We start from the raw sequence: 23,896 nt of genomic DNA on the forward strand, positions 1-23,896 counted from the left end.
GTTACAATTAATAGTCTTACATCATCATTTTCAGCAAAGGAAAAAAGCTTTGGTCATTTTTCTAATTGATGGAGAGTCTATTATGAGATACTATGTAGGATCAAATGTATCTGCTAATCAACTGTTTACTGTTTGGGCTTAAGTTTTTAGGTTTTTCATATACAATTTCTTATTTGTGTCTCAATAATCACTCTGTTCCACACTGGCTTGTAAATGCAGAGATGAAATGGTTCAGGAAGATGAGAGATGAGACTGGTCTCAAGTAAATATTTTGGGCCTCTATTTGAACTTATACTTAATTTTTTTTTTTAAAGAATTCACCTTAACCTTTAATGCCCTGCTCAACTGTTTGGTAGAGCACATCTTTAGTCACTATATGTTCATGAGAAATGCCTTTAACTTAACTCAACCTGATTCAGTCATCTCTACGATTTGGTTTAGTTATGTTGAAAAAAAAAAAAAAAATCCACTAGATGTTGTTGTGCCTTTTAACAGTGTGCCTTTTCAGTTCTCCTACAGGAAGTCACTCCAGACTTGAGGGCTCTGTGTGGTGGGATTTTCAAAGGTAGACAACTTTTTTATTCTATTTTTACATGTTATAGTATCAAAAGTCGTACTATATATGTATATGTATATATATGATGTTTTGCCATTTCTGGGATGTTTTAAAGTACTGTACTGGTAACTACTGAGAACGAATACACGGAAATAACACTAGTACTGGTAATACTACTAATTCCACAGTAACAAACTGATATATATTGGTATACTAGAATATTTCAAGCATTACATCAGCACATGGTTTTTAAGTTTGTCTTTTTTTTTTTAATTTTTTTTTTTTACTATTATCATGGAATGTAATCTCAACCTTTAAAAACTATCGGGTTGGTTTAAAAGTAAAATAATTATTTATTATTATTGTTATTATTATTAACAACAATAACAATAATTATAATGATAATGATAACAACAACAACAACAATAATAATACACTGATTTATTATAGCACCAAGGAAATAGAAAATGCAAAGAAAAAAATCCATATTTTTTTCTCTTTTTAAGTAAATCACTCAAACCTCAAGACCAGCTTCAGGTCTTCTGCTTGATCACAACTGTATATGAAGCTACAGGAAATGTCCCAACCCACTCTGACTTTATTACTGGCGTCATTCCCACCTTTTGACAATAGTACTTGGGTCAAAGTTCGGATCGGCAGGTAAGAGGCAGAGCGCGAGTCCTTATTTAGAAATCATGTCCGGTGCGTCACCGCTGACTCTCCGCGCTGCGCAGCCACAACTTTGACAAGTGCGGCGGCTTCATTTAATCACCTCATCCAAATGGAATAAAGACGACGATGGAGTTCTTCTGGGGGAATTTCTTCTTCACTGTAGTTGTCATTAGTAAGTACTGAACTTGTTTTTGGACTTTTGAATGTGTATTTTACACCGTTATGGCACTTAAAGAGTAAAACGAGACAAATGTTTTCGCCACGAATAGCGAGGGTTTTATATCGTTTCATAAGGTTGGAGTCGGTAAGGTTTATTGGTAGTTAATTGCAGCTTTTTATGTTATTGTCAAACGTTTGCATACACTTTAAAACAATCCGAAGAGCAGCAGCGGAGTGTGCGATCCCCCTGTAGTCTCTTTTACTAAATGAATTTGCCTGAAGTGCTTTTGTTTTGAAAAAGATTTCACATCACCATGCAAGGCTTTTTCCTTTACTAACAAATGCATGATCCATAGTCAAAACACGTGGATTAAATAACACCAGATAGGTTGTTTTATTGTGCATCACATGGCGTGAAGTGTAGAAAAGAAGTCACATCATACATAATGTTTCAGTGTCTGCCCTGTAACGTGTGAGGGCTTTCAAACTACAGCCAGACAGACACTTTTAATTATTCTCCCATATGCACGTTTTCCCAATTTGTACAATGAAAGGAAATATTAATGTGTTGTGGGGTTTGCAGAGTCTCAAGAGGAGGCAAAGTGCTACTTTGTGCTGCAGGTAAACAGGCGTGGCAGGAGGCTATGCAAGTGAAGGTCTCTTGAGTCCAGTACCCATCCACATTCCTCTGGCTGCTGATTGAGGGGAGGGCAGGCTGATAGCTGAGCTCTGCCTGTATGGGCTTGTGGGTCTGATGCTGCAAGAGTCTCTCTTATAGATGAAAAAAATTCCATGTCCTGAGGGGGTTCAGAGGGCTGTGCTTGAAGGTGGATTGTGTCTATGGTGAAACACACTGTTCCCGCACAAGCAATGTCTATTAACACAATCTTTAGCACTTCATGAGTAAAATGGTCTTCCTGCGTTGTAGAGTTTTTTTAGTCAGTTGCCTTGCATGACTCAAGCTGATGTGGTTTCTACAACGTATATGATTCAGCGACAAAAATCACCCACTTGACTTAAAGAGGAAGCCAGGTTGGATGAAGGGACTTACCTTAAAATCTTTTTCTGATAAACAACCAGAGTCATGATAACACTTTTGTTTTGAACTTTTAGATACAAAAATGCAAAATAATGATTCTCTTTGTGGAGTTTGTAGTAGGTATAGCCTGTACAATGTTTGACAGGGTTGTCATGTGATGTTGATCAGTGTCACTGACATGCAACCTCATTTTTCTCCTCCACCAGCTGACAGAATCTGGCACTCACAGTCCTTCAACGTCGGCACTGCAGGTGCCAAGATTTTCCGCGGACCAGCTGTGGAGGAGTTTGGCTACGCAGTCCAACAGGCGACAAACTATGAAGGCAAATGGTAAAGTCTTTGTTTTGTTGTCTAATACTGTGTTTCCATCACAAGCAGTGTCCTGTCTGGGTGCTATTGCTCTCAGTCCAGTTAATCATTCATTTGGTTAATGTTTCTTTGTAACCTCTTTGAAATAGCAATAAAGCTGAGACAGATAATGACATCCCATATCATGCAGAGAGCAGTTCTAGTCTCGAGCAAACAAGGTGCGGTTGCATGAGGGGACCACCTTTGCAGATACACCTCACCAGTACAAACCTGTACAGCAGAAAAGGCTGAAATCCAGATATAAAGGCCCAGCGTAGGATTTAGAGGGTTATATTGGTAGAAATAAATTATAATATAATAAGTATTTTTTTGTGTATAATCACCTGAAAATAAGTATTGCTGTGTTTTCATTACCTTAGAATGAGACCCTAATATCGACATAGAGTGCGGGTCCTCATTATGGAGATTGCCATGTTGCATCGCCATTTCTGCTACTGCAGCTAAACAGCGGCTCTTGATACTGCCATTCGTGTTTGACATCAGCCGCTGTAATTAGCAGCCCCTCCACGATGAGCGTGTTGGAAAAGCACTGATTTTTTTAACGTGAAACTGATTGTCTGGATCCTAATTTATCAGAGAAAAACCATGAGCACACATGAGCAGGGGCTGGGCTAGTGGAGACATGCTGAAACATGCATAAGAGAAACATTGATTTGTAAAGTAACCCTACTTTATTAAGGCTTTTGATCACTGGGTTTACTTCTTTGGAGAGGAACAGATCTCTGTGGATTTTTCGGCTCAAGGCAAAAACCTCCTAAACAATGAACACTGAGGGAATTTTAACCAGTAGAAGTATCAGTTAATACAATCTGAAGTCTGACTTTTAAACAGTTGTGTGTATGACAAAAACGTCTGTGTACCTAATCCCTAAGATGCTTTATAGCACGAATATGGGGCCATTTTTGCAAAATGTTTTGTTAATAAACAAATACAATATTTATTGGTATGTAAGAAATTAGTTGGCTGTTCACAACCTTTCAGTGTTTGTTGTCCACTTTTTTTTTTTTTTTTTTTGCAAAGAGGCAAATCAAGTCTCAGTGTAATATTTCTGAATCCTTCAAGTGCAATGTGCATTTGTGTCATGTGTTGTGGAGAATTTCCCTGGTAGAAGTATCCATTTTGGAAATGAAGGCCTGTGGCTATAAAGCGATGCACCTGGTCATCAGCAGTGTGGCTTGTAAACAACTGTCAGCAGTGTTACACGACTACCACGACCAGCCTGTGCTGCTGACAACACAGAGCCAAAGATTCGTTCTCTAGTCATCAGATTGTTGTAACAGACACCATGATTTAAAAAAAAACCATCCCATTTTATTTGTGTCCAGTTCAGCTTTATCATTTTGTTTTTATCTGAGGGGAATGATAATAGCACTTTTGCTTGATGTTCAGGAGGCTGTTTGTTGTTAAATGCTCCTGTACTCTGTTGCACAGGAGCAAATGCTGCATTCACATGCTCCTCAGATGATCCCATTCCCTGAGTTGGGAAGTTGTTCCTCCGACTTAAATGTTCATCATTTTTTAAGTCATAATGTGGAAACAACAGGGATGCTACAAGAGGATGTGTTGTATTTTGGAAAAAAAGTATTTTAGTGTTGTATTTTTATTCATATGGACAACACTGACAGCTATTTTCAGTTTTTGCATTACCATGAAGAGTCATGCATTCCCTTAAAAAAACTAAAATATTGCTTTACCTGACTTATTTTCCTACTAATCTAGGTCACTCTACGTGGCCAGCAACTAACTGGTACAACCTAACACATTATACATGTTAATAATAAATGAAAGCAAAAAGTTGATACGCAATATGTGACTTAATAAAAAGTTTTTATTTTCTTCACCATGTTTCTGCGTCTATGACGTCATGACCTTGTTTTTGCTGACTTGAATTGTCCCAGTCAGCAACTAACTTTTCACCACATGAAACCAGCCACCCCCTACTCATCTACAAGACTGTCAGGACATTTTTTCACGTCTCGCCATGTGGGATGGGGGTGCCATCTTGTCAGCATGTTACAGTGTCCGGGCTGCTAAGACAGATAACTCTATGTTGTTTATCATGATGAGTTGATCTAAATACCATCACTTGACCAGGTAACAGAGCGTGTTCCTCACCAGGTGGCTCCTCCTGCTGAAAAAAAATGAACACAGAGTGACGTCAACTTCACATTTTCTATAGCAGTGAATAGGTATTGCACAAGATTTTGGAGGCAGATACAAATATTTGGGAGTATAAGCAAAATCAGATATTATCAGTCTAGCTTTTCTGATAAGTTCATGTTGTAATATGCTGTTGATGCATCCTGGGTAATCTCCTGCAAAACCGAAGAAACTGTAGTCTTACAGTCCCTTAGTTGCTCAATTTGTCTGAGCTATCATGATTTGCATGTGTCACACTAACAATCCTGCCATGTTTAAAGCCATTTGTCAGTGTAGTTAAACAGTAACTGAGCCTCTCCGTGTTGCCTGGATGTTGTGCACTCTGAATCATAGTCTCATAGAGTAACTCACTGTCTGGAGGAGTTTCCTGTTTTTGGGAAACCGGGGGAAGTGTACAGTATCTGATAGTGCTCTCTGACTGTATATTACACGAAAGTAACCATGAGAAAGCAACAGTGGCACATCCTGTTTCCTGTCCTCTTGACTAATGAAGAAGAATGATGTCTCCCACTTCTTGAGCCTTGTGGGAATAAGACAGTGTCTTGATATTGTGACGAAGTTTGGGGTCAGCCTTTTAGCAGTTTTTACAAGTGGCTCTGAATTTTAAACCGTAAGGGTCCAGTGTGTAGGATTTAGGGGGATGTATTGACAGACATGGAATATAATATACTAAATTTTCTTTAGTATATAATCCGCTGAAAATAAGACTTGTGTTTTCAGCTGGACACTGGTTCTAGCTAGGGCCATTAACATTGTTGTGTTTGCCACTGTTGTCAGAAGCCCCTCTGCAACAAGCAGAACAGTACTGGAAAAAAACTGTTTTTTTTACTATAAAACTGTTTGTATTGGTTTAAATCACCAGGTCAGCTCGTTTTGTGGTGGAAGAATCCTCCGTGGATAATTTGGCTCCTGGTAAAAACGTCTTCAAAATCTGGATCTTAATTTATCAGAGAAAAAAGTTGAGCACACATTAGCAGGTGCTGGGCTTGTGGCCTGTCTGTGAACAGTGTCAGAGAAACATTGATTTGTAATTTCAAACGGCTATTCAGGGTTTTTAGCAATTTTTATCAACTAGTCAGTTTGTTTTGGAGAGGAAGACCGATAATTTGGCTCCTGGTAAAAACCTCCTGAAAAATGAACACTGAAGGAATTTGAACCGGGAGAAATTTCAGCTGGATCTGCAATCCTCACAGCTAGATGCATATAAATCCTACACGCAGCTCCTTTAATAACAGCTCAGTCAACAGAAACCTGCATCTGAATGTTGTGAAATGGAGAAAAAGTGTTGTGGATATTTTCTAAGTGAACTTGTAGAATCTTGTTTGTGGTTTCTAAAAATGTTATAAGAATGAGATGACGGACTTGTTTCCATTTGCCCAGAACAAGTCCACACAAACCTACTGTGACAATGTTATAAAGACCAATTTTTAGATCTATTTTGGATTGCTTTCATATCACAATTGTTATTAAAGAGTGATTTCTGTTTATATTGACATGTAGTAGTAAAAAAAAAACAAGTTGACATTTATAGATAGAAATTCTGTAACCATTTACGGCATCAACAAATTTGTATGACTCTCATTCCTCTGCTGTATGTAAAGCTGATTAAGCACTGAACATGAAAACATTCAGAGATGACTCTTTTTTATGTTTATGGGAGTGAAGAACATAAAGATATTTTTTGTATTCTGTAGGCTCCTGGTTAGTGCCCCATGGAGTGGTTACAGTCAAAACAGGAAAGGGGATGTTTACAAGTGTCCAGTCTCAGGGTCCAGAAACAGCTGTGACAAGCTCAACCTTCAAGGTAAGTTTTGGTGTTTTATTGCTTAAAGTTTGACCTCTCTACCAAACACTGGCCATGTACTTAAAATGCCTTTACTGTTCTGAAAAGACTGCTCCTGAACATCTGAGCAGTCTCCAGACATTTTGAAATTTAAAGTTCAGTACAGCAAAGCATGTCTCTGTGTCATACTTATATGATTGCATACAACTCAACTATGAGCTGAACTTGAATGTAAGAGTATTCTGTCGTCTTTGCAACTTTATCCATAGATTCCATTAGTATTCCAGATGTGAAAAACGTTGACGTAAACATGTCCCTGGGTTTGACTCTGACCCGGATGCCTTCAGTCAATGGTTTGATGGTATGTGTGTGTGTGTGTGTGTGTGTGTGTGTGTGTGTGTGTGTGCGTGTGTGTGTGTGTGTGCGTGTGTGTGTGTGTGTGTGTAGTGTGTTTTCACACAAGAAATAGAGAGAACATGATGCTATTTCAGAGATTGGAAGGTTATGCAATTGCTTCTTAACCTAAAATACTACATGTTTCTTATTAATCTATTTGTTGTCTTTGTATTGTTAATTTCTTATAATACTAACTTTGATTGAACGTTCTTTATTTTTAAAGGTTTAGTGGCACAGCCTCCATGTGCTGTCTGAGATATTTTAATCACAGTTGGGCAAACTTTGACCACAATAACCATCGACAAGTCATATTTCCTTTGAAATTTACATACAAACATTATTTTGAGGTGGAAGGAAGTGTGTCAGTGACTTTAGGTAAATTGATCACTGCAGCAGGAAGAAGTGCCAAGACACTGCACAACTACCTATGTTTCAGTTTTCTCTTTGTTGTTATTTAGTAGTGGTGAAATGTAAGTAAGTACATTTACACAAGTACTATACTCAAGCACAATTTTAAAGTACTTCTACTTTACTTTAGTCTTTCCATTTTCTGCTACTTTATACTTATACTTTGAAACATTTGTCTCACAACTTTAGCTACTTTTCAGATTTTGATTATCAAATAAAAAAACTCAATTGATGAATTATGATATATTGTTATAGATAAGGATATCCAACATTATATATTAAGTAATTTAAATTAGCCTCACTTTAACTACATGCAGCATTAAAGCGATGAGCACATTATTGAATCAGCACACTTTTAGTTAGTCATAATTAATGTTTTAGAGGGATTATTTCTGTATGAGTCCATACACGGTTTTATAGTAAACTTTAGGTAAAAGATCAGATTATTTCATTCACCACTGTTATTTACTGCCCAAAAAACCCTAAATATAAGTTAAGTTGAATTTATTACTAACAACAATTAAATTCCCTATTAAACTCGGATATAAGAGATAGTGGCAGCTGACAAACTTCCCATTAAGTCTCCTCTCATCTGATACAGACATGCGGTCCTCTTTGGGGACAGCACTGTGGCGATCAGGACTTCTACCCAGGAATATGTGCAAAAATGAGACCCCTCTTTCAGCCTGAACCTGCCTTCTCTCCTGCCGTCCAGAGTAAGAGCTGTCATTTTTTAAAAATATGGCTATAGATATTTTGAGCCGTGTAGATAGAAATCTTTTAAGATAGGCTTCAGTTCATATGAGAATGAATCCATCACAGCCTTTTTTACATATGTTTTTATTTCTAAATCTTGCAACTTTTATGTGTCAGATTAGATATTTTGGTTATTTATTTCTTTATTTACTTTAATGAACATTGGAGGGAGCCTGAGATCTAAAAGATTTTCATTGCTAACAGCTACTCTGTAATTGTTGGGCGGTTAACAATAAAAAATTTAAAAAGCATGTTACCTTTACCTCAGGCATGTTTAAAGTCTGCAAATAATGTTCTGGCATAACGTGAACCTGGTGGCTGGGAGTTTCCTCAGTAACATTCATCACAGCTGCTCAAAAGTATAATTATGCGTCTCCTCTCATGACGTTTCCAGCATGCGGAGGACCTATGGACATCGTGATTGTTTTGGACGGCTCCAACAGCATTTATCCTTGGGATCCAATGAACATGTTCCTCCAGAAACTGATACCTGAGCTCGACATCGGGCCCCAAAACACACAGGTGACATCATGTTTCGTCAACCAAAAGCAGGAAATTATCATGTGATGAACGTGTGATAGTCTTGTGGCCATTATTAATAGCTTTCTGTGTTTTATCACAACATTTTTTCATTGTGCCAGGTCAGCGTCATTCAGTATGCAACAAGTCCCAAGTTTGAGCTCAAACTGAACCAGTATAGAACCAAAGAGGAGGTGATTACTGCGACGTCCAGAATCAGACAGATGTACGGTGAATCTACCAATACCTTTGGAGCGATAGAATATGCCAGGTCGGTGTTGCAGTAAAACTGCCTTTAATGTATACAAATGTCTCTTTTTTTAATTATTTTATATGTTTGATTATTTTACTTAATGTTGTCCTTTTCTTCTTATTTTTTGTCTGTTGCTCTGTCTGTCTTAACTGTTCATATGTTTTATTATTACTTGATAAGGTGTAACATTGTTTTCTTGGTCCATCAATTTAAAAAAAAAGAGTGGGTTTTTTTTGCTCTCTTATGAAGTACTGTGTCTGGTCTTCAGGGATCTGGGTTTCCATCAAAGTAACGGTGGTCGACCAGGCGCTGCCAAGGTGATGGTGGTCGTCACTGATGGGGAGTCTCACGATGTTCACAAAAGAGATGCAGTCATCACTAAATGTGAGCAACAAGGAATCACCCGCTTCGGTATCGCTGTAAGTGTTGATCTGCCATTTACTACTAATAACTTGCAGCCACCTCCAATTTTAAAGAAATATAATTAATATTTAGTTTAAAATTATCATTGTAGATATGAATGATATATACTGATTGCAGAGTGTTGGATATCTTTGGAAATTCCACTGCCAAAAGTTTGCATCTGGATATATTTCTGGTTGATTCGATGTTTCTATGTGACGGTGTTGTTAACCTAGACCTCCTGAATTTGTGGTCTTTCCGTCTTTTTTCCCCCAGGTCCTTGGTTATTACAGTAGAAACAACATCAACACAGACAACCTGATCAAAGAAATCAAATATATTGCCAGCACACCCACAGCAAAGTACTTTTTCAATGTGTCAGAAGAGGCGGCCCTCTCCACCATCGCTGGAACATTGGGGAACCGGATCTTCAACATAGAAGGTTCATATTATTCTTTTTGGTTTAACTGGCTTTTAAAGGGCTTCATGCATAATCTACTTGACACTACATGTTTATTTCTACACTCTTTCCAAAGAAACTCATCTATGCATGATACAATTTGTCTGTGTGTGCTCCTCTGGTTTTGATTCTGGTGCTGACTGTTTCCAAAAGGCACTGGAAAAGGGGGCGACAACTTCAAGATGGAGATGTCCCAGGTTGGATTCAGCGCTCATTACTCAAGCAATAAGGTACAGAGCACTGCCTCTTAGTTAAGTTTATTTAACAGGGTCATGCACAGCACAACTGTTGAGCCAGAGTTAGCTATACAGCTCATTTGAAACCGCAGATGCCGGGCAGAAAGATATTTAAAGACAACACGGTACAACTGCCCAACAGGCAAAATATGGGTTATTCAACCACATGAACCCGACCCAACCTGCAGACCACAGCCTTCATGCATTATAGTAACACAGCTGTCAGGACTGAGGACTGAGACACAGAGAGACACAGACTAAGCACCATGACGTGTGTGCGTGTGTGTGTGTGTGTGAGTGAAAGGGTGGGTGGGGGATGTTTTCATGCAGTGTTTCTGTAAGTTATCAATAATGTATTTAGAATGCTGCTTTATCAGTTTTTGACATTTCATATATTGATATTTTTATACTAAGCTAACCCGAACCTGCTGCATCACTATTGAAAAACTGGCAGATAGAAATATAACGTCTTTAATGCCTGCAGGTTAAACGCACAAATTTGGGGTTGGTAAATCATTAATAAAATGATTTCCATCTCAATTGTTTTGCGGGTTGCTTTAAGAAAAGGAATAAAAAAAAAGATAGCCTAAATACTGTAATGCATTTGTAATGATTTTCTGAAATATTTAACATTTGGTGGGGTAGAGGGAAAGCTTTGGCGACTGGATGTGGCCGGCAGTCCACCAGTTGACTGTAGTTACTCTTCATGGTCAACAATGTAAAAACACTGATGCACTGTCCAGATATTGTTAAGTGTGAGTGCTTCGCAAATGGACGTATAGACCACTGACCACCAGTATCTGCTGTCAGAGTTATGAAAACATACGTGAAAATAACTAAACAGTAAAGCAACCTTTTTTTGTTTTTTTTACCAAAGCTTTCAAAATATTACTTCACCTCCTGTAACCTTCTCTTACTACACCCTGTCTGCACTGCTAGTGTCTGATCAGAGATGTCTGTGTCATTCATGATGTCATTTTACTTTTTTACTGCAAACTGGCAGCACAAAGTCACACTGCCAGCGTTTTCTTTTGCTGACTGTTTAATTACATGTATAAGCGAACAGTAAAGCTGGTCACAGGATACAACCCACAACCTCTTCACAGCTGCCCACTTGCTCTACGAACGTTGCGTTCTCACTAGAAGGAAAGAGGAAGCTGCTTTTTTCACACAGCAGTCTGCCCTTCGAACTTCACCAGTTGCCTTTTTTTAAACCATTCTCACACAATGCCATTTGTGTTTTTTTTTTTTACTAGGAATTTAGTAGAATAGTGAAGGAGTTTTTCTCTTGGTTGCTGCAAGTAGAAAAAAGCTCTCACCCTCTCAGGGTGAGCGCAATGTTCAGAATTTTTAAAAGCAACTCAATAATCAGTAAATAACTGAATGTCCACACTGAATTTAGAATTTTGAGTTCAAACCTTTTAGTGAATCTTTTCAAGCAAGCAGTGAGCAGTTACAGAGCTCTGGATCAGAAATAACTCTCCCTAGCCGATAACATCAGCGAGTCAACCTGCATTCTGACAACCTGTCTTTCCCTGATCCAGTCTTTTATACTATTTACAATGAGGAAATGTGAATGAAGGTAGAATCATCTTCTGGTTGGTTCCCCTCATTATCTGGCTCCCTTGTCAGCATGGCATCGTCTTAGGATTGGTCAACTTCAATGACAATCCCTTATTAGGAATTGTTTTTCTCTTCTGGGTGTCCTGTTGAACAAAATCATAGATACCACACATCCACGCCCTTTTGACCCACATCCATTCCGCACATCTCCTCCTCTTATCTCCATATATCAAGCTCTCTTCACGTCATGCTCCCACTCTCACAACTGACCCCCAAGGTTAGACTATCATCCAGGACACTGATTATGCAGCAATGTATCTTCTCTCTTAGCTTATTTGAACATTATGTTTCATCTTTCTTATAAGGAGTGGACATGAACACTGAATCATACACTTACATACTCCAACAATAGTTTCATTTAATGTAGATGAAAATCTTTGACACACACAAAAAAATGTTGGTTTTGAAGCTGCTCAGTTCTAATCCCGATTACATGGTGTCTGTTGACTGTATCTGTGCTGTTTGAAGGATGTCATGATGCTGGGAGCAGTGGGAGCGTACGCTTGGAGCGGGACTGTCGTCCATCAAAAAGGATCAAAAGTGGACATTCTTCCTTTTTCAGCCTTCGAGGGAATACTTCAAGACAGAAACCACAGCTCATTACTTGGTAGGCAAATCTTATGCAATAATTTGTTATTTTTTGGTTGGTCAAAGTAGAGCGGTGAAAGATTGTTTTTGCACATAAAGTAGCTATACTACAGTGTATATGCTATGTTACAATAAGGAGCGCTGCATTCCAAATATTACTCCAGTAAAAGTTCAGAAAAGTGTCAGAAAAAGGTAGAAATGATTAATTACGTAAGTATTAGCTTTGCAGAGTGTCAGTGTTTTGTCTTTATATATGATTGTGTTGTTACTGATGCATTTAAGTATAAGATAAAATTTTATTCTGAAGCTTGTAGAGATAGAGCAAATTCTGACTGCTTACTATAGTTTGGTGGTGTTATCAGTAATAATGCATTTTTATAAAGTGATCACATGTTGTATTTTTCATAACAATCTTAATGCATAGTCCACAGGTGTTATCACCATTATGGGTCTTTACAAACTGCTCTTGACTGAAATCTCCCTCACGCTTTCTTGATTTTATTGTACCTGTTGAGGCAAGACACCCTGTAATTATTCCCACTAGTGGAGTCATCACTTAATTCCCAGCATCCACCCAGTCTGACTGGAGATCTAATCAACCAGAATAATGTCTGTAAGTGAGCATATGCTATGTTTGTGTGGTGGCAGACACACACTGGCTGGGGTGTGACTTTTTCTATTTACTGACTTTTTCTATTGACCCTTACTATATTTTTCAAAATCCCACTTTTTCTGACCTGAAAAGTCATGGAATTATTAAAAAGCACTGAAAGTTTTGGAAAAGTCATGGAATTTTCTTGTTTAACGTAACTGTTACAGTAATCCTCAGTGGATACATTTTCATGTTATGCAAAGTGGATAGATGGATAGATAGATAGATAGATAGATAGATAGATAAGATGGGAACTTGGGGGAGTCTGTGCAGTAAAGTACAATCTACAAATAAGTATACTTTGTTACTTTCCACCACCATATAAGTAAGGTGATGTCCCAAGTTTAGATGAAAACTTGTAAAATGTGTCATGTTTCCAGGTTACGCTGTTACAACACTGAGCGATGGACCAACAGAATATTTTGTGGCTGGTGCACCTCGCTCCAACCACTCTGGACAAGTTATCGTCTACACAGTCAATGCCCAGAAGCAATCTGCTATCATAGACTCAGAAAGAGGAAAACAGGTAGGATCACATCTTCCTAGGACCCAACTGTATAAATGTAGAAACAAGTTTAACTTTTCATCAATAAATGGCTGCCAATTGTTGTCCTAGATTGGGTCATATTTTGGAAGCGTCCTGTGTTCTCTGGATGTAGACAAAGACGGGGTGACCGACCTCCTGCTGGTTGGTGCACCCATGTTCATGAGCAATCTGAAGAGAGAGGAAGGCAGGGTCTACGTCTTCTCTGTCACTAAGGTAAAAATGAGCAATATGTTAGTTTTTAGGAAAAGTCAAAGATATATTCTCAAATCTGGACTTCATTTCCTGAATTTAAAGGAACTGTGGCGTGACCTTTAGCTGCACTGATTACATACTTTCTCTGTCTTATCATCTGAAGGGTATACTGAACGAGCAGGGATTCCTCAGTGGTCCGCTCCCAACTGAGAACGCACGTTTTGGGATGGCCATCTCTGCTGTTCCTGACCTGGATCTGGACAGTTATAATGACGTTGTAGTTGGAGCTCCACTAGAAGACCAAGGAAAAGGTGTCATTTATATCTACAACGGGGAGCAAAAGGCTTTAAAGAAACAGTTCTCACAGGTGTGGAGGCAAACGGTTATGCTTAAGTTTTTACTGAAAGAGAAAGCTATTTCGTTTTTTGTTTTAGTTAGAGCTAAATAAATAATATACTATCTCATGTAATATATAATTTTATTCATGACACTTATTTTTTAGAGAATTCTTGGCTCCAAACTGGATCCTCGACTGCAGTATTTTGGAAGGTCCCTGGATAGCTTCAAAGATCTGAATGATGATTCCCTCCCTGACATCTCCATTGGTGCATATGGAAAAGTGGTGCAGCTCTGGTAAGATAGGCAACCTCTGATAAACTTTGAATGATTAAAAACTAACTAGATTCTGTAATGATTGACTACATTATATTACTATCAAGTTCAGTAAATGAACCCATTATTTTTATAATCAACAAGGCTGGTAATGATTTTACATTGCACTTGCTTTTCAGGTCCAGAGGTGTGGCGTCTGTTACGGCTAAAGCTTTATTCAAACCTGATAAAATCAACATTATCAGCAAACCCTGCGACATTAATGGACGCAAGCTTTCGTGTTTCAACACCAACCTCTGTTTCAGTGCTGCGTTCAGGCCTAAAAACCCTGTTGGACCCCTTGGTAAATGTGACAACCTATTAAACTTCTCAACAGTATCCAGATTCCTGTTTCATAAATGTTCAGTGTGTAAGATTTAGGGGGATTTAGTGTCATCTAGTGGTGGATTGCAGTGGTGGATTGCATGTTGCAACTAGCTGAAACTTCTGTTGGAATTCCTTCAGCGCTTATTGTGCAGGAGGTTTTAACCAGGAGTCGAATTAATCACAGACGCATCTTCCTCTCCAAAACAGACACAGAAAATAAAGCAGTTTCACTTTACAACTCACTGTTTCTCCTACAATATGTGGCATGTGGCACAACAGGTCACTGCTAATGTGTGCTCAACTTTTTTGCTCTCTTAACTTCGGGAGAAGTCGTTCAGAAGGTTTTAGAATCCCAATTATCTGCAGAGGTCTCCTTCTCTCCAAAAAAAACAGACCCTGTGATTTAAACCAGTAAAAACACAGAATAAAGCAGTTTCACATTGAAAAATGTATGTTCCAATGCTCTTCTTGTGGCAGGGCTGCTAACTATGGTCCCCGATGTGAAAACACTAATGGCCCTATTTATAGCCAAAGTTTGTTTTTTCCATTTTGGGCTGCTGTAGAAACATAGTGGGCTCCAAGGATGAGGACCCACTCTCCATGTAGATACAAATGGCTCATTCCAAGGTAAAGAAAACATTACAATTCTAATTTTCAGGTGATTATACACTAAAGAAAACATACTTATTATATTATTTTCCATTTCTGCCAATAAAGCCCTCTAAATCTAACACACTGAACCTTTAAATCAAAAGCTTGACAAGCTTCTTTGCTCTTGTTGCAGAGTTAGATGAGAGGATTGATACAACTCTCATGTCTCTACGATAAATATGAAGTTACAGGCAGCAGATGTTTAGATCAGCATATAATAAAGACTGGAAGCAGGGTTGCCTCTTAAATGGATTTGTTACCTGTGGACAGAGCCAGGCTCGCTGTTTCCAGTCTTTATTCTAATTTAAGATGACTGGCTGCTTAAACTTAGCTACCAACCTTCTCATCTTTCACTCAAACAAGTTATTTCCCGAAATGTCAAACCTTTGCTTAAAGATAGTCAAATCTCATCCTAATCCTTTTCAGATGTAAGAGAGTGTGTCATATTAAGTACTGTTTTCACTTCTTTCAGATATATCCTACACTTTGACTCTGGATGCTGACTTGCAGTCCTCACGAGTGACATCAAGAGGACTCTTCACGAAAAGCAATGAACGCTTTCTCACAGAAAAGGCAAAAATATTAACTACAGCCCTGTGTCAAGACTACCAGGTTTATGTTCAGGTAAAGGATGAAAATCACCTGTTTTGCAGTCATCAAAGAAGATCGATGACTGTTTTTATGTGAGCACCTTGATTTAATGAAGCTTGTGGAGATATTACTTCATATTTATTTTTTCCTTCTTCTATAGGAGGCACCAGACTTTGTCAATTCTCTCAGTCTGAAAGTAGAAATCGAGCAGCAGAATGCAGATGTGAACCCGGTCCTTGATATGTTTGCTCCCAGTGCCTGGGAGTTCTTTGTAAGTGACTGAAACAGTACATGATATCACTGAAACCGTGTCAGTCAAAGGTCTACAGGAAACACATCAGGTGACGAAGACTTTGAATATAGTTGTTTTCTGCAGAGGTGTTTGAACAGTCATCTAAAATGACATGGTGTGTGAAGATTACTGGCTTTTAAAACTTAGGTGTTTCACAAAGTCACGCAAGCCCTTGGATTTACACACTAGGTGTTTTGCCCCCACAATATTTAAGTTTATCCAGTGCACTAAAAAAATAACAAACTTCCTTTATGTTACATGGCAGCAGCATCCTGTGCTGAATTTCCTGCTCTGTTACCGTTTCAGATCCCCTTCACTAAAGACTGCGGCCCTGATGACGTGTGTGTCAGTGATCTGGTGCTGGCTGTGAAAACAGACACAAAGGGGACCAGGTGAGAATACTGACCAGTTTTAGGTATATTGTTTATGATGTTATGCTTGCTGTCAGTTACATGAACAACATACAGTATTAGATGCCCAGTTTAGATGTGATGATTCGATGTGTTTCATGATTTCACTCAGTTTTCTCAAGATAAAGAGTTCATTTATGGTTGAAGTTGAGAGTAGAAATAATAGTGTGTGTGACAGTACATGCTTGGGCAAGGCGGTGTATTTCTTTGATATGAGTCATTTGTGAAACAAGGATAAGTGATTATCTTAAAGGCCCTGAAAATGTTTTGCCCAATCAGCTCTTCGCTATAAGCAGTTGACTCTCACTGTACATTAAGATTTTGTTTACTGCTAGTTAGAATAGTTCAGTTAATAGATAAAACTAAAGGTTTTGGGGTTTTTTTTCATAAATTTTCATTTTTAAGATTATTTAGTTGTCATTCTGTAATTTGGGCAACATTTTTAAAAAGCAAAAAAATACAAACTTAATGTGTATTCATAATAAAACATAAAGTGCCTCAAGTCAAAATATTAAGTGTAATGTAGCCACTGGTTGGATAAATTCATTGATATATATCAGTATGTATGTGCTATTCAAAGAATATCCGATGATTTATCAAGAACACTTTGAGGGAATTTCTTACAAATTTAGCACAAATGGTCACTTGGACTCAGCGATGAACTGATTAGATTTTGGTGGTCAAAGGTCAAAGGCCACTGTGACCTTGTTTGTCTCATTGTTCATCTCTTGTGAACACAATATCTCAAGAATGCTTTGAGGGAGTTTCTTCAAATTTGGCACCAAAAATCACTTGGACTCAAGAATGAACTGATTATAATTTGGTTGTTGAAGAACAACGGTCAAAGGTCAAGGTCACTGTGACCTCTTAAATCATGTTTTTGGCCATAACTCAAGAATTCAAATGCTAAAATTTCACACAAATGTCTAGTAGGATATAATGACGATATAATCCAAGAGTTCAAAGGTCAACTCCACTGTGGCATAGTTATGTTCTGCAAAAAACGTTTTTCATACAACAGGGTGGCGGTAACTCGTGATATTTTAAGAGAAAGGATATTTTTGTTATTTACCCAAAAAGTTCTCGCTAAAACCTTTCTAATCTCATGAGATGGGCCGTACTGGGTAATAAAGTTGAAAAGATACCGATTTTAACCAATAATTTCAATGGTTTCCCCAGCATGGCTGAGAGTATGTAATTTTCTTTTTCATGTTACCCTTAAATTTCAGCACACTCTTTTTATTAGAATCACAAAAGAGGGAGGGACCATGTAAAAGCCCCTCTAGCTGCCCCCGGAGGCTGTGCTCAACTAAACTACTAACCAGATATTGCAGAACCATCCTCAGAGCCCTGTATTTCTTATGCAGACCTAAAAAAAGTGTAAAATAGGGATGATGTCACATAAAGGCAGCATCTAGTAGTGTGCATTTATATAACAGAGAAGAAAGAATTGTTTGAAAACCAATTTAGGAAAAAAAGTCTCTATTTAATGTTATGTCATGGTTACTCCCAACAACCATGACATAATTTTCTTTTTTCTCTGTTTTATGAGTCTGTCTTAATTGCCAGTAGCTGCACGAAATTAGTTTTCCAGTTTGCACAGCAACTTCATAGCCCATTAAATAGTCGGGTCAGACTTGTGAGCTTGGAAAAGAAACTTATAAGGTTTGGGTGATATGTGCCCAATGAGTTAAGTCGGATGAAACGATGGTGTGGTTTTGCAGTGGCTATTCATGTTTGTGTCTGTAGACTTAGCTGTATGCTTCTTTTTGTGCATCTCAGTTTAAAGGAAGGCCCTGTGATTCATTACTATATAAATAATGTTTTTTTTTGGGTGGACTTAGATACAATATGGTTCTGGTAACTTCTGTTTTAGGTGCTGTTTTGTTTCTCTTGTATTTAAAGCGATTAAGGAAGAAAAAGAGAAAGACCAACGTGTTTACACAACATGAACAAATTGCCAACAGCTCACAATATCATCACTTTAACCATTCCCTCTTATTTTTATCGTCCTGGTCGCTGTCGTGTTGCAGCTCAGATCCATACATGGTCAGTGCAAATAACCGAGAACTGTCGTTTGAAGTCGTCGTGAAGAACAAAAAGGAGAACGCGTACAACACTCGGGTCCTGGCCACGTTTTCCAGTAACCTCTACTACTCCTCCATCGTTCCTTCTGTGAGTGATAAAGGCTTCACTGAGAGATGTCTTCACATGATGCACATTACAGAGTTTTAAGGCAAATTTTCCAAAATAATGGTCATCAAGTTACACTAAATAAATCCATAAAAGTCCATTAATTAAGTGTGTTAAATGTCAGAATATTTACTTTTCTTTTAGCATTATAAATGTTACATTTTTTTAGCTGTATGGTAATGTGTTGTTGGTGTAATAAAGCCGTATAGCAGTTAAACACCATTCTGATCTATAAATTTGCAGACAGATGGAGTCAAATGCACCTCAACACAAACACAAACCATCACTTGCCAAGTGGGATACCCAGCATTAAAAACAGATGAAGAGGTAAGTGCGAGAAAAGCACATTTTTACTCCTGTGCTTTGAACTGATTTTGTCTATATAAAGTTCTTTGTTTGAGTAGTTATAATGAGTAATGAAAAACATTGTGTTGTGTAATTACAGGTGAAATTTAAGTTGAATTTTGACTACAGTTTTGACCAGTTGGCAAGCCTAGCTGAGGTGAAATTTGTGGCTAAGAGGTACGCTGAAATAATTAGAAATTAAATTAAAAAATAGGTCTCTTAATAAAAGTGATTGACATAATATTTTCCTGTACTTTTTGATTCTTTTTACAGTGACGGTGAAGAGGAAAGACCTGCAGACAACAAAATGGACATATCCATTCCTATTCGATATTTGGCAGGGGTTGTTTTATCGAGGTGATTTCACTTTCTGCCACCATAAATATTTTTTTTTTCTTATTTTAATTACACTGTAACATTGATAGCTGACTTTGGGAAATGCTTTTTAGTGTTCATTTTCATGCCGTTGTTCTCCTAGGGAGTCAAATATCCCATTCTACGAGCCAGATGTTGCAGTTCCCGTGGTAACAGAAGTGAAAAGTCTAGATGATATTGGCCAAGAGTTTAACTTCACAGTGAAGGTGCAATAAATGAATCCATCTCCTAAAAAAATCATCCTCTAATTTCTCATTATATTGATTTTAAATGTATTAAAACAAAATGTATTTAAAGGTGTCAACAAGTAACTTCCCAATCAGCCTCCTGTATCTGACCATTGCTCTGCCGGTGGCCACTAAAGGTGGAAATCCGCTCCTCTATTTGACCAGTGTGGACACACAAACAGTGAGTGCTCAGATACCAAATAGCAGCAACTTTTTAGAGAGTTTCAAAGCAGTTTTACCTCATAAATATTCTGGTTGATACCCAATCTGAATAACTGACATGAGGCTTATTCACCTTTAGGGAGGCGCCATGAGCTGTGATTCCAGCGGCCTGGTTGATCATCTGAAGATCGGAGTGGGGACCCGCAGAGCGTCTTTCTCAGAGGAAAATCTTAGAGGCACAAAGAAGCTGGTCAGTCACTTGTTTCTTTGCATGTTTTTATTCTTTATATATGTGAACTTTCTTAGGAGAAATTATCTGGTAGTATTTTCAGCTGAGGATGCACAAAACGCTGTTCATGAGGTACCTAATGGATAGTTTTCAGTGTGTGATGTACACAACATGATCTATTTTGCTTACAAGTGATTTGATCATATTTTTGTATATTTGTGATTTGATGCATTTTTTAATGCCTCCACATTAGTAATAGCCATAGTCGGAGGAATTATGCTTTTGGGTTATCCATCCCATTCTTGTGAATGCAATATCTCCAGAATGCCTTTAGGGATTTTTTTTTTTTTCAAATTTGGCACAAACATCCATTTAGACTCAACAATGAACTGATTAGAATTTGGAGGTCAAAGGTCAAGGTCACTGTGAACTTGCATCCAGTGAATGTGGTATTTCAAGAACACCTGTGTGAATTTCTTCAAATCTAACACAAACGTTCACCTGATTAGAATCTGGCAGTCAAACATGTGAATAAATTTATAACAAATTGATCAAAAACATTTTCTGGCTGATATTCGACGTCAAAAACAGAAGGGGAGAAGTTTGGTCAGTTTGTCAATTGGTGACACTAATCTTAAGTGTCCACCTTGAAACTGTGCTGACTGTATAAATCTTCTTTGTTGCTGTGCACTGAAATAATTAGAACATTTTATGAAAAATTCTGACACTGAGATGGATGTTTATGAAGCATCCATGTTTTCAGACATGGATGTAAACTGTAAGTGCAACTTGACTGGTTCGCAGAGGCATGCAACTGCAGGGTGGGAATTCTAGTTTTTTAAAGCAACATGAATTATAAAGCTACAAAACTGGAAATCGCAGATGTTTTTAATATTTATGTTTCATGTGAATATTTTTAGATATTACTTTATTTTAATTAATAATGTATTTATATTGTACTGTAGTGCCTCTAAATAATAGAGGTAGATTTAATTAATATTTATAGAATAATATACACTGTTATTTTGTTTTTGATAACCCAGGTACAGAACATTTTAGGAAATCTTAAATTGTGGTTGCATTAAAATAAAGTGCTGTATACTGATTTTCTTTTGTTAATTTTTTTTTTTTTTTACCAACAGGACTGCGAGAGTGCAAAATGTGATTATATTAAATGCATCCTCAAGGACACAGAACTTAAAAGTGATTATTATGTGAAAGTTAAAACAAGAATCTGGCATGGCACTTTTGTTACGGTAAATACACTCAATAATTAATCATAATTATGGAACTGATTGTTTTGTCTGCTTTTATTTCAACTGATTCTGTTATGTTACTGATTATTGAATTCATGCTGATGCTTTAAGTGGCCTCACTTGTATAAATTTGTCACGAAAGGCCTCCTATCTGACCACTGAGCTGATCTCCAGTGTTGATGTTGAGACCTTTGACCCGAAGCTTCTCAGCATCCCTCTCAAACAGCTGCCAGTAAGATTGAGATTCATTGCCTCACATGAAGAAATTGAAGAAGAAAGAGACTTTTGAATTTGGAGTTTCAGTTTTTTGTTTTTTTTTAAATTAAAAAAAACTTTTTGTGATGTTTTTTCCTGTTAAATTAAGTATTAAAGTTTGATTTGTGAAATTGTTTTTTGTAACTTATCCCATATCTGAGTGAGGCAGAGCATGTAATGACCTCTTCTGTCCTCCTGATGTCCAGGTGGTGGTGACGATCAATAAACCTGGAGAGAAAGCTGATGTTCCGGTGGGAGTGATCGTTGGCAGCGTCATAGCCGGACTGCTGCTGTTAGCTCTGGCTGTTGGACTGCTGTGGAAGGTAACTGTTTGTCTACAATTTGGTGAAAATAATCTTAACATAGAGAGGAACATCAGTACAGTATTACCTCCACCATGGAGTTTTTGGTTGAGTTTGTTTGTTTTTAGCAGGATTATGGAAAAACGACTTTATGGAAGAGTGTGGCATGGGCCAATTTCGGCGCGGCTCTTCACTTTCGTTCACATTGCGAGATAGAGCATTTAGCCTTGGCGGGGGTCTGCGCTTCCTTTAGTGGCCCTCTAGTTTTGTACAGCTTAGACATGCTGTCTGTAAACATGAGCAGCCAAGGTGAGAAAGGAGAATAAACCTGATCTGTGTTTTAATAGAAATGCACAACTTTATGTCAATAGATCCAAAATAAAACTTGATTTTATTGCTGTATATTTACATATTACCACATAGATGGATAGATAGATAGACAGATAGATAGATAGATGTGTATAAGACAAATAGGCTATGTAAAATGCATTATGGATAATTATTATTATGGATATACAGTATTCTTACAGAGAGAAAAAGAAAATACTGTATATACTGTAATCTGATATTACAATTGTTTCTGAACTCATGCTGTTTACTTTGCAGTTTGGGTTTTTCAAAAGAAAGTACCAGCAGCTTCAGAAGGAGGGCGATGAAGACACACAGAGCCACGCACACGTCGACGAAGTGTTGTGAGTTGGACAGAAAACCTGCAGCCTTCTCGCTTCACTGGATTGTTTCCGGTACTGGTACTTGTCATTGGTTCTTGTAAAGTGCAAATGGACTAAAGCTCAACCACTGGCGTTTTAGTGAAATAGAAGCTGCTCAGTTTGTGTAAAACTGGGATTCAATTCTCTGGCAATTTTTAGGGAACTATTTTTGTAACTATGTGTTTGTGAGCTTGAGTAAAGTTGCTGTTATGCACTGATTTTGAGTAAAGCCTAAAAACTGTACCAAAATTCAGTTTTAGGCAGTTCGTGTGAGGTTTTACACTGTAAATGCATCCAACTTCTGGTTTGCCCTTTGTTTTAAGAAAGTCTGGGCAATGTGATCAACAAATAACCCTCTCAGTTGGATAAATAATAATCTTGAATGAAGCTCACTTGTCAAAACATCGGCCTTTTTAGCACACAAGCTGCAGCCAGTCAATCTGTAGCATAAACTGAGATCCATCATCACCTCTGGCACTCAGGGCTTTTTTGCATTAATAATATTGATATCAGAAGTTTGTACGCAAACAGGAAATGATACCCATCCTGTAAATAGTGAAATCTGTCACTCCCCTATTTCATTGTGTTTGTGCTGTATATACTGTAAGATAAAATGCTGATATTTCATGTTGGGTTTTATATATGAAAGGATTTGAGGTTATATGGGTCCATAGCTACTCGTGTTTTTGTTATGATGATGTGATATTGATATTTTGTTGTTGTGTTTTTGTACCATTCGTGGCACAGTTGTCAGGTATGAGTATTTTTGTAGCATAGTGTGTTTCAGTGATCTGCTGATTATTTTCTCAATGAATCGATTAATGATTTTGCCTATTAAATTTCAGAAAATAGTTCTAGAAAATCTGTTTCATGGGTTTGAAGCGATGTTTTCAAACTGGTTATTGCAACATTCAGTCCAAAACCAACATTACTGTCCTAAGACAAAGAAAAGCAGTTTAAACCAGCAACTGTTTGGCATTTTTGCTTAAGGAATACTTCACCTCCTAAATGATCATTTGTATATTGATTATTTGACCTGTGTTACATTGAATTTGGGAAAACTGTTTTTCTCTTGCATGCCTCCGCTGAATGAAGAATACAAAAACAGAGAAATTCTTGATGAATTGAAGTCATAAAAATCTGCATTTGA

At 37.7% G+C, this 23,896-nt stretch overlaps 1 protein-coding gene across 1 annotated transcript; it reads left to right on the forward strand.

The window, feature by feature from the left end:
* The first annotated feature begins 1,293 nt into the window (after positions 1-1,293).
* LOC121944191 (integrin alpha-2-like) lies at positions 1,294-23,597 on the forward strand. The gene is made up of 30 exons (XM_042487902.1): positions 1,294-1,400; positions 2,633-2,756; positions 6,650-6,759; positions 7,008-7,099; positions 8,144-8,258; positions 8,693-8,820; positions 8,940-9,088; positions 9,339-9,489; positions 9,749-9,914; positions 10,086-10,162; positions 12,260-12,398; positions 13,412-13,557; positions 13,648-13,791; positions 13,934-14,137; positions 14,273-14,403; positions 14,562-14,725; positions 15,872-16,023; positions 16,151-16,261; positions 16,589-16,674; positions 18,726-18,867; positions 19,129-19,212; positions 19,331-19,407; positions 19,504-19,587; positions 19,709-19,811; positions 19,903-20,013; positions 20,134-20,244; positions 21,366-21,479; positions 21,622-21,711; positions 21,941-22,057; positions 22,643-23,597. Exons 1-30 carry the CDS (start codon positions 1,355-1,357, stop codon positions 22,730-22,732), a joined length of 3,558 nt encoding a protein of 1,185 aa, XP_042343836.1. The 5' UTR covers positions 1,294-1,354; the 3' UTR covers positions 22,733-23,597.
* Positions 23,598-23,896: the final 299 nt, after the last annotated feature.

The sequence above is a fragment of the Plectropomus leopardus genome, chromosome 6 (assembly GCF_008729295.1).
Source record: "Plectropomus leopardus isolate mb chromosome 6, YSFRI_Pleo_2.0, whole genome shotgun sequence".
Lineage (NCBI taxonomy): Eukaryota > Metazoa > Chordata > Actinopteri > Perciformes > Serranidae > Plectropomus > Plectropomus leopardus.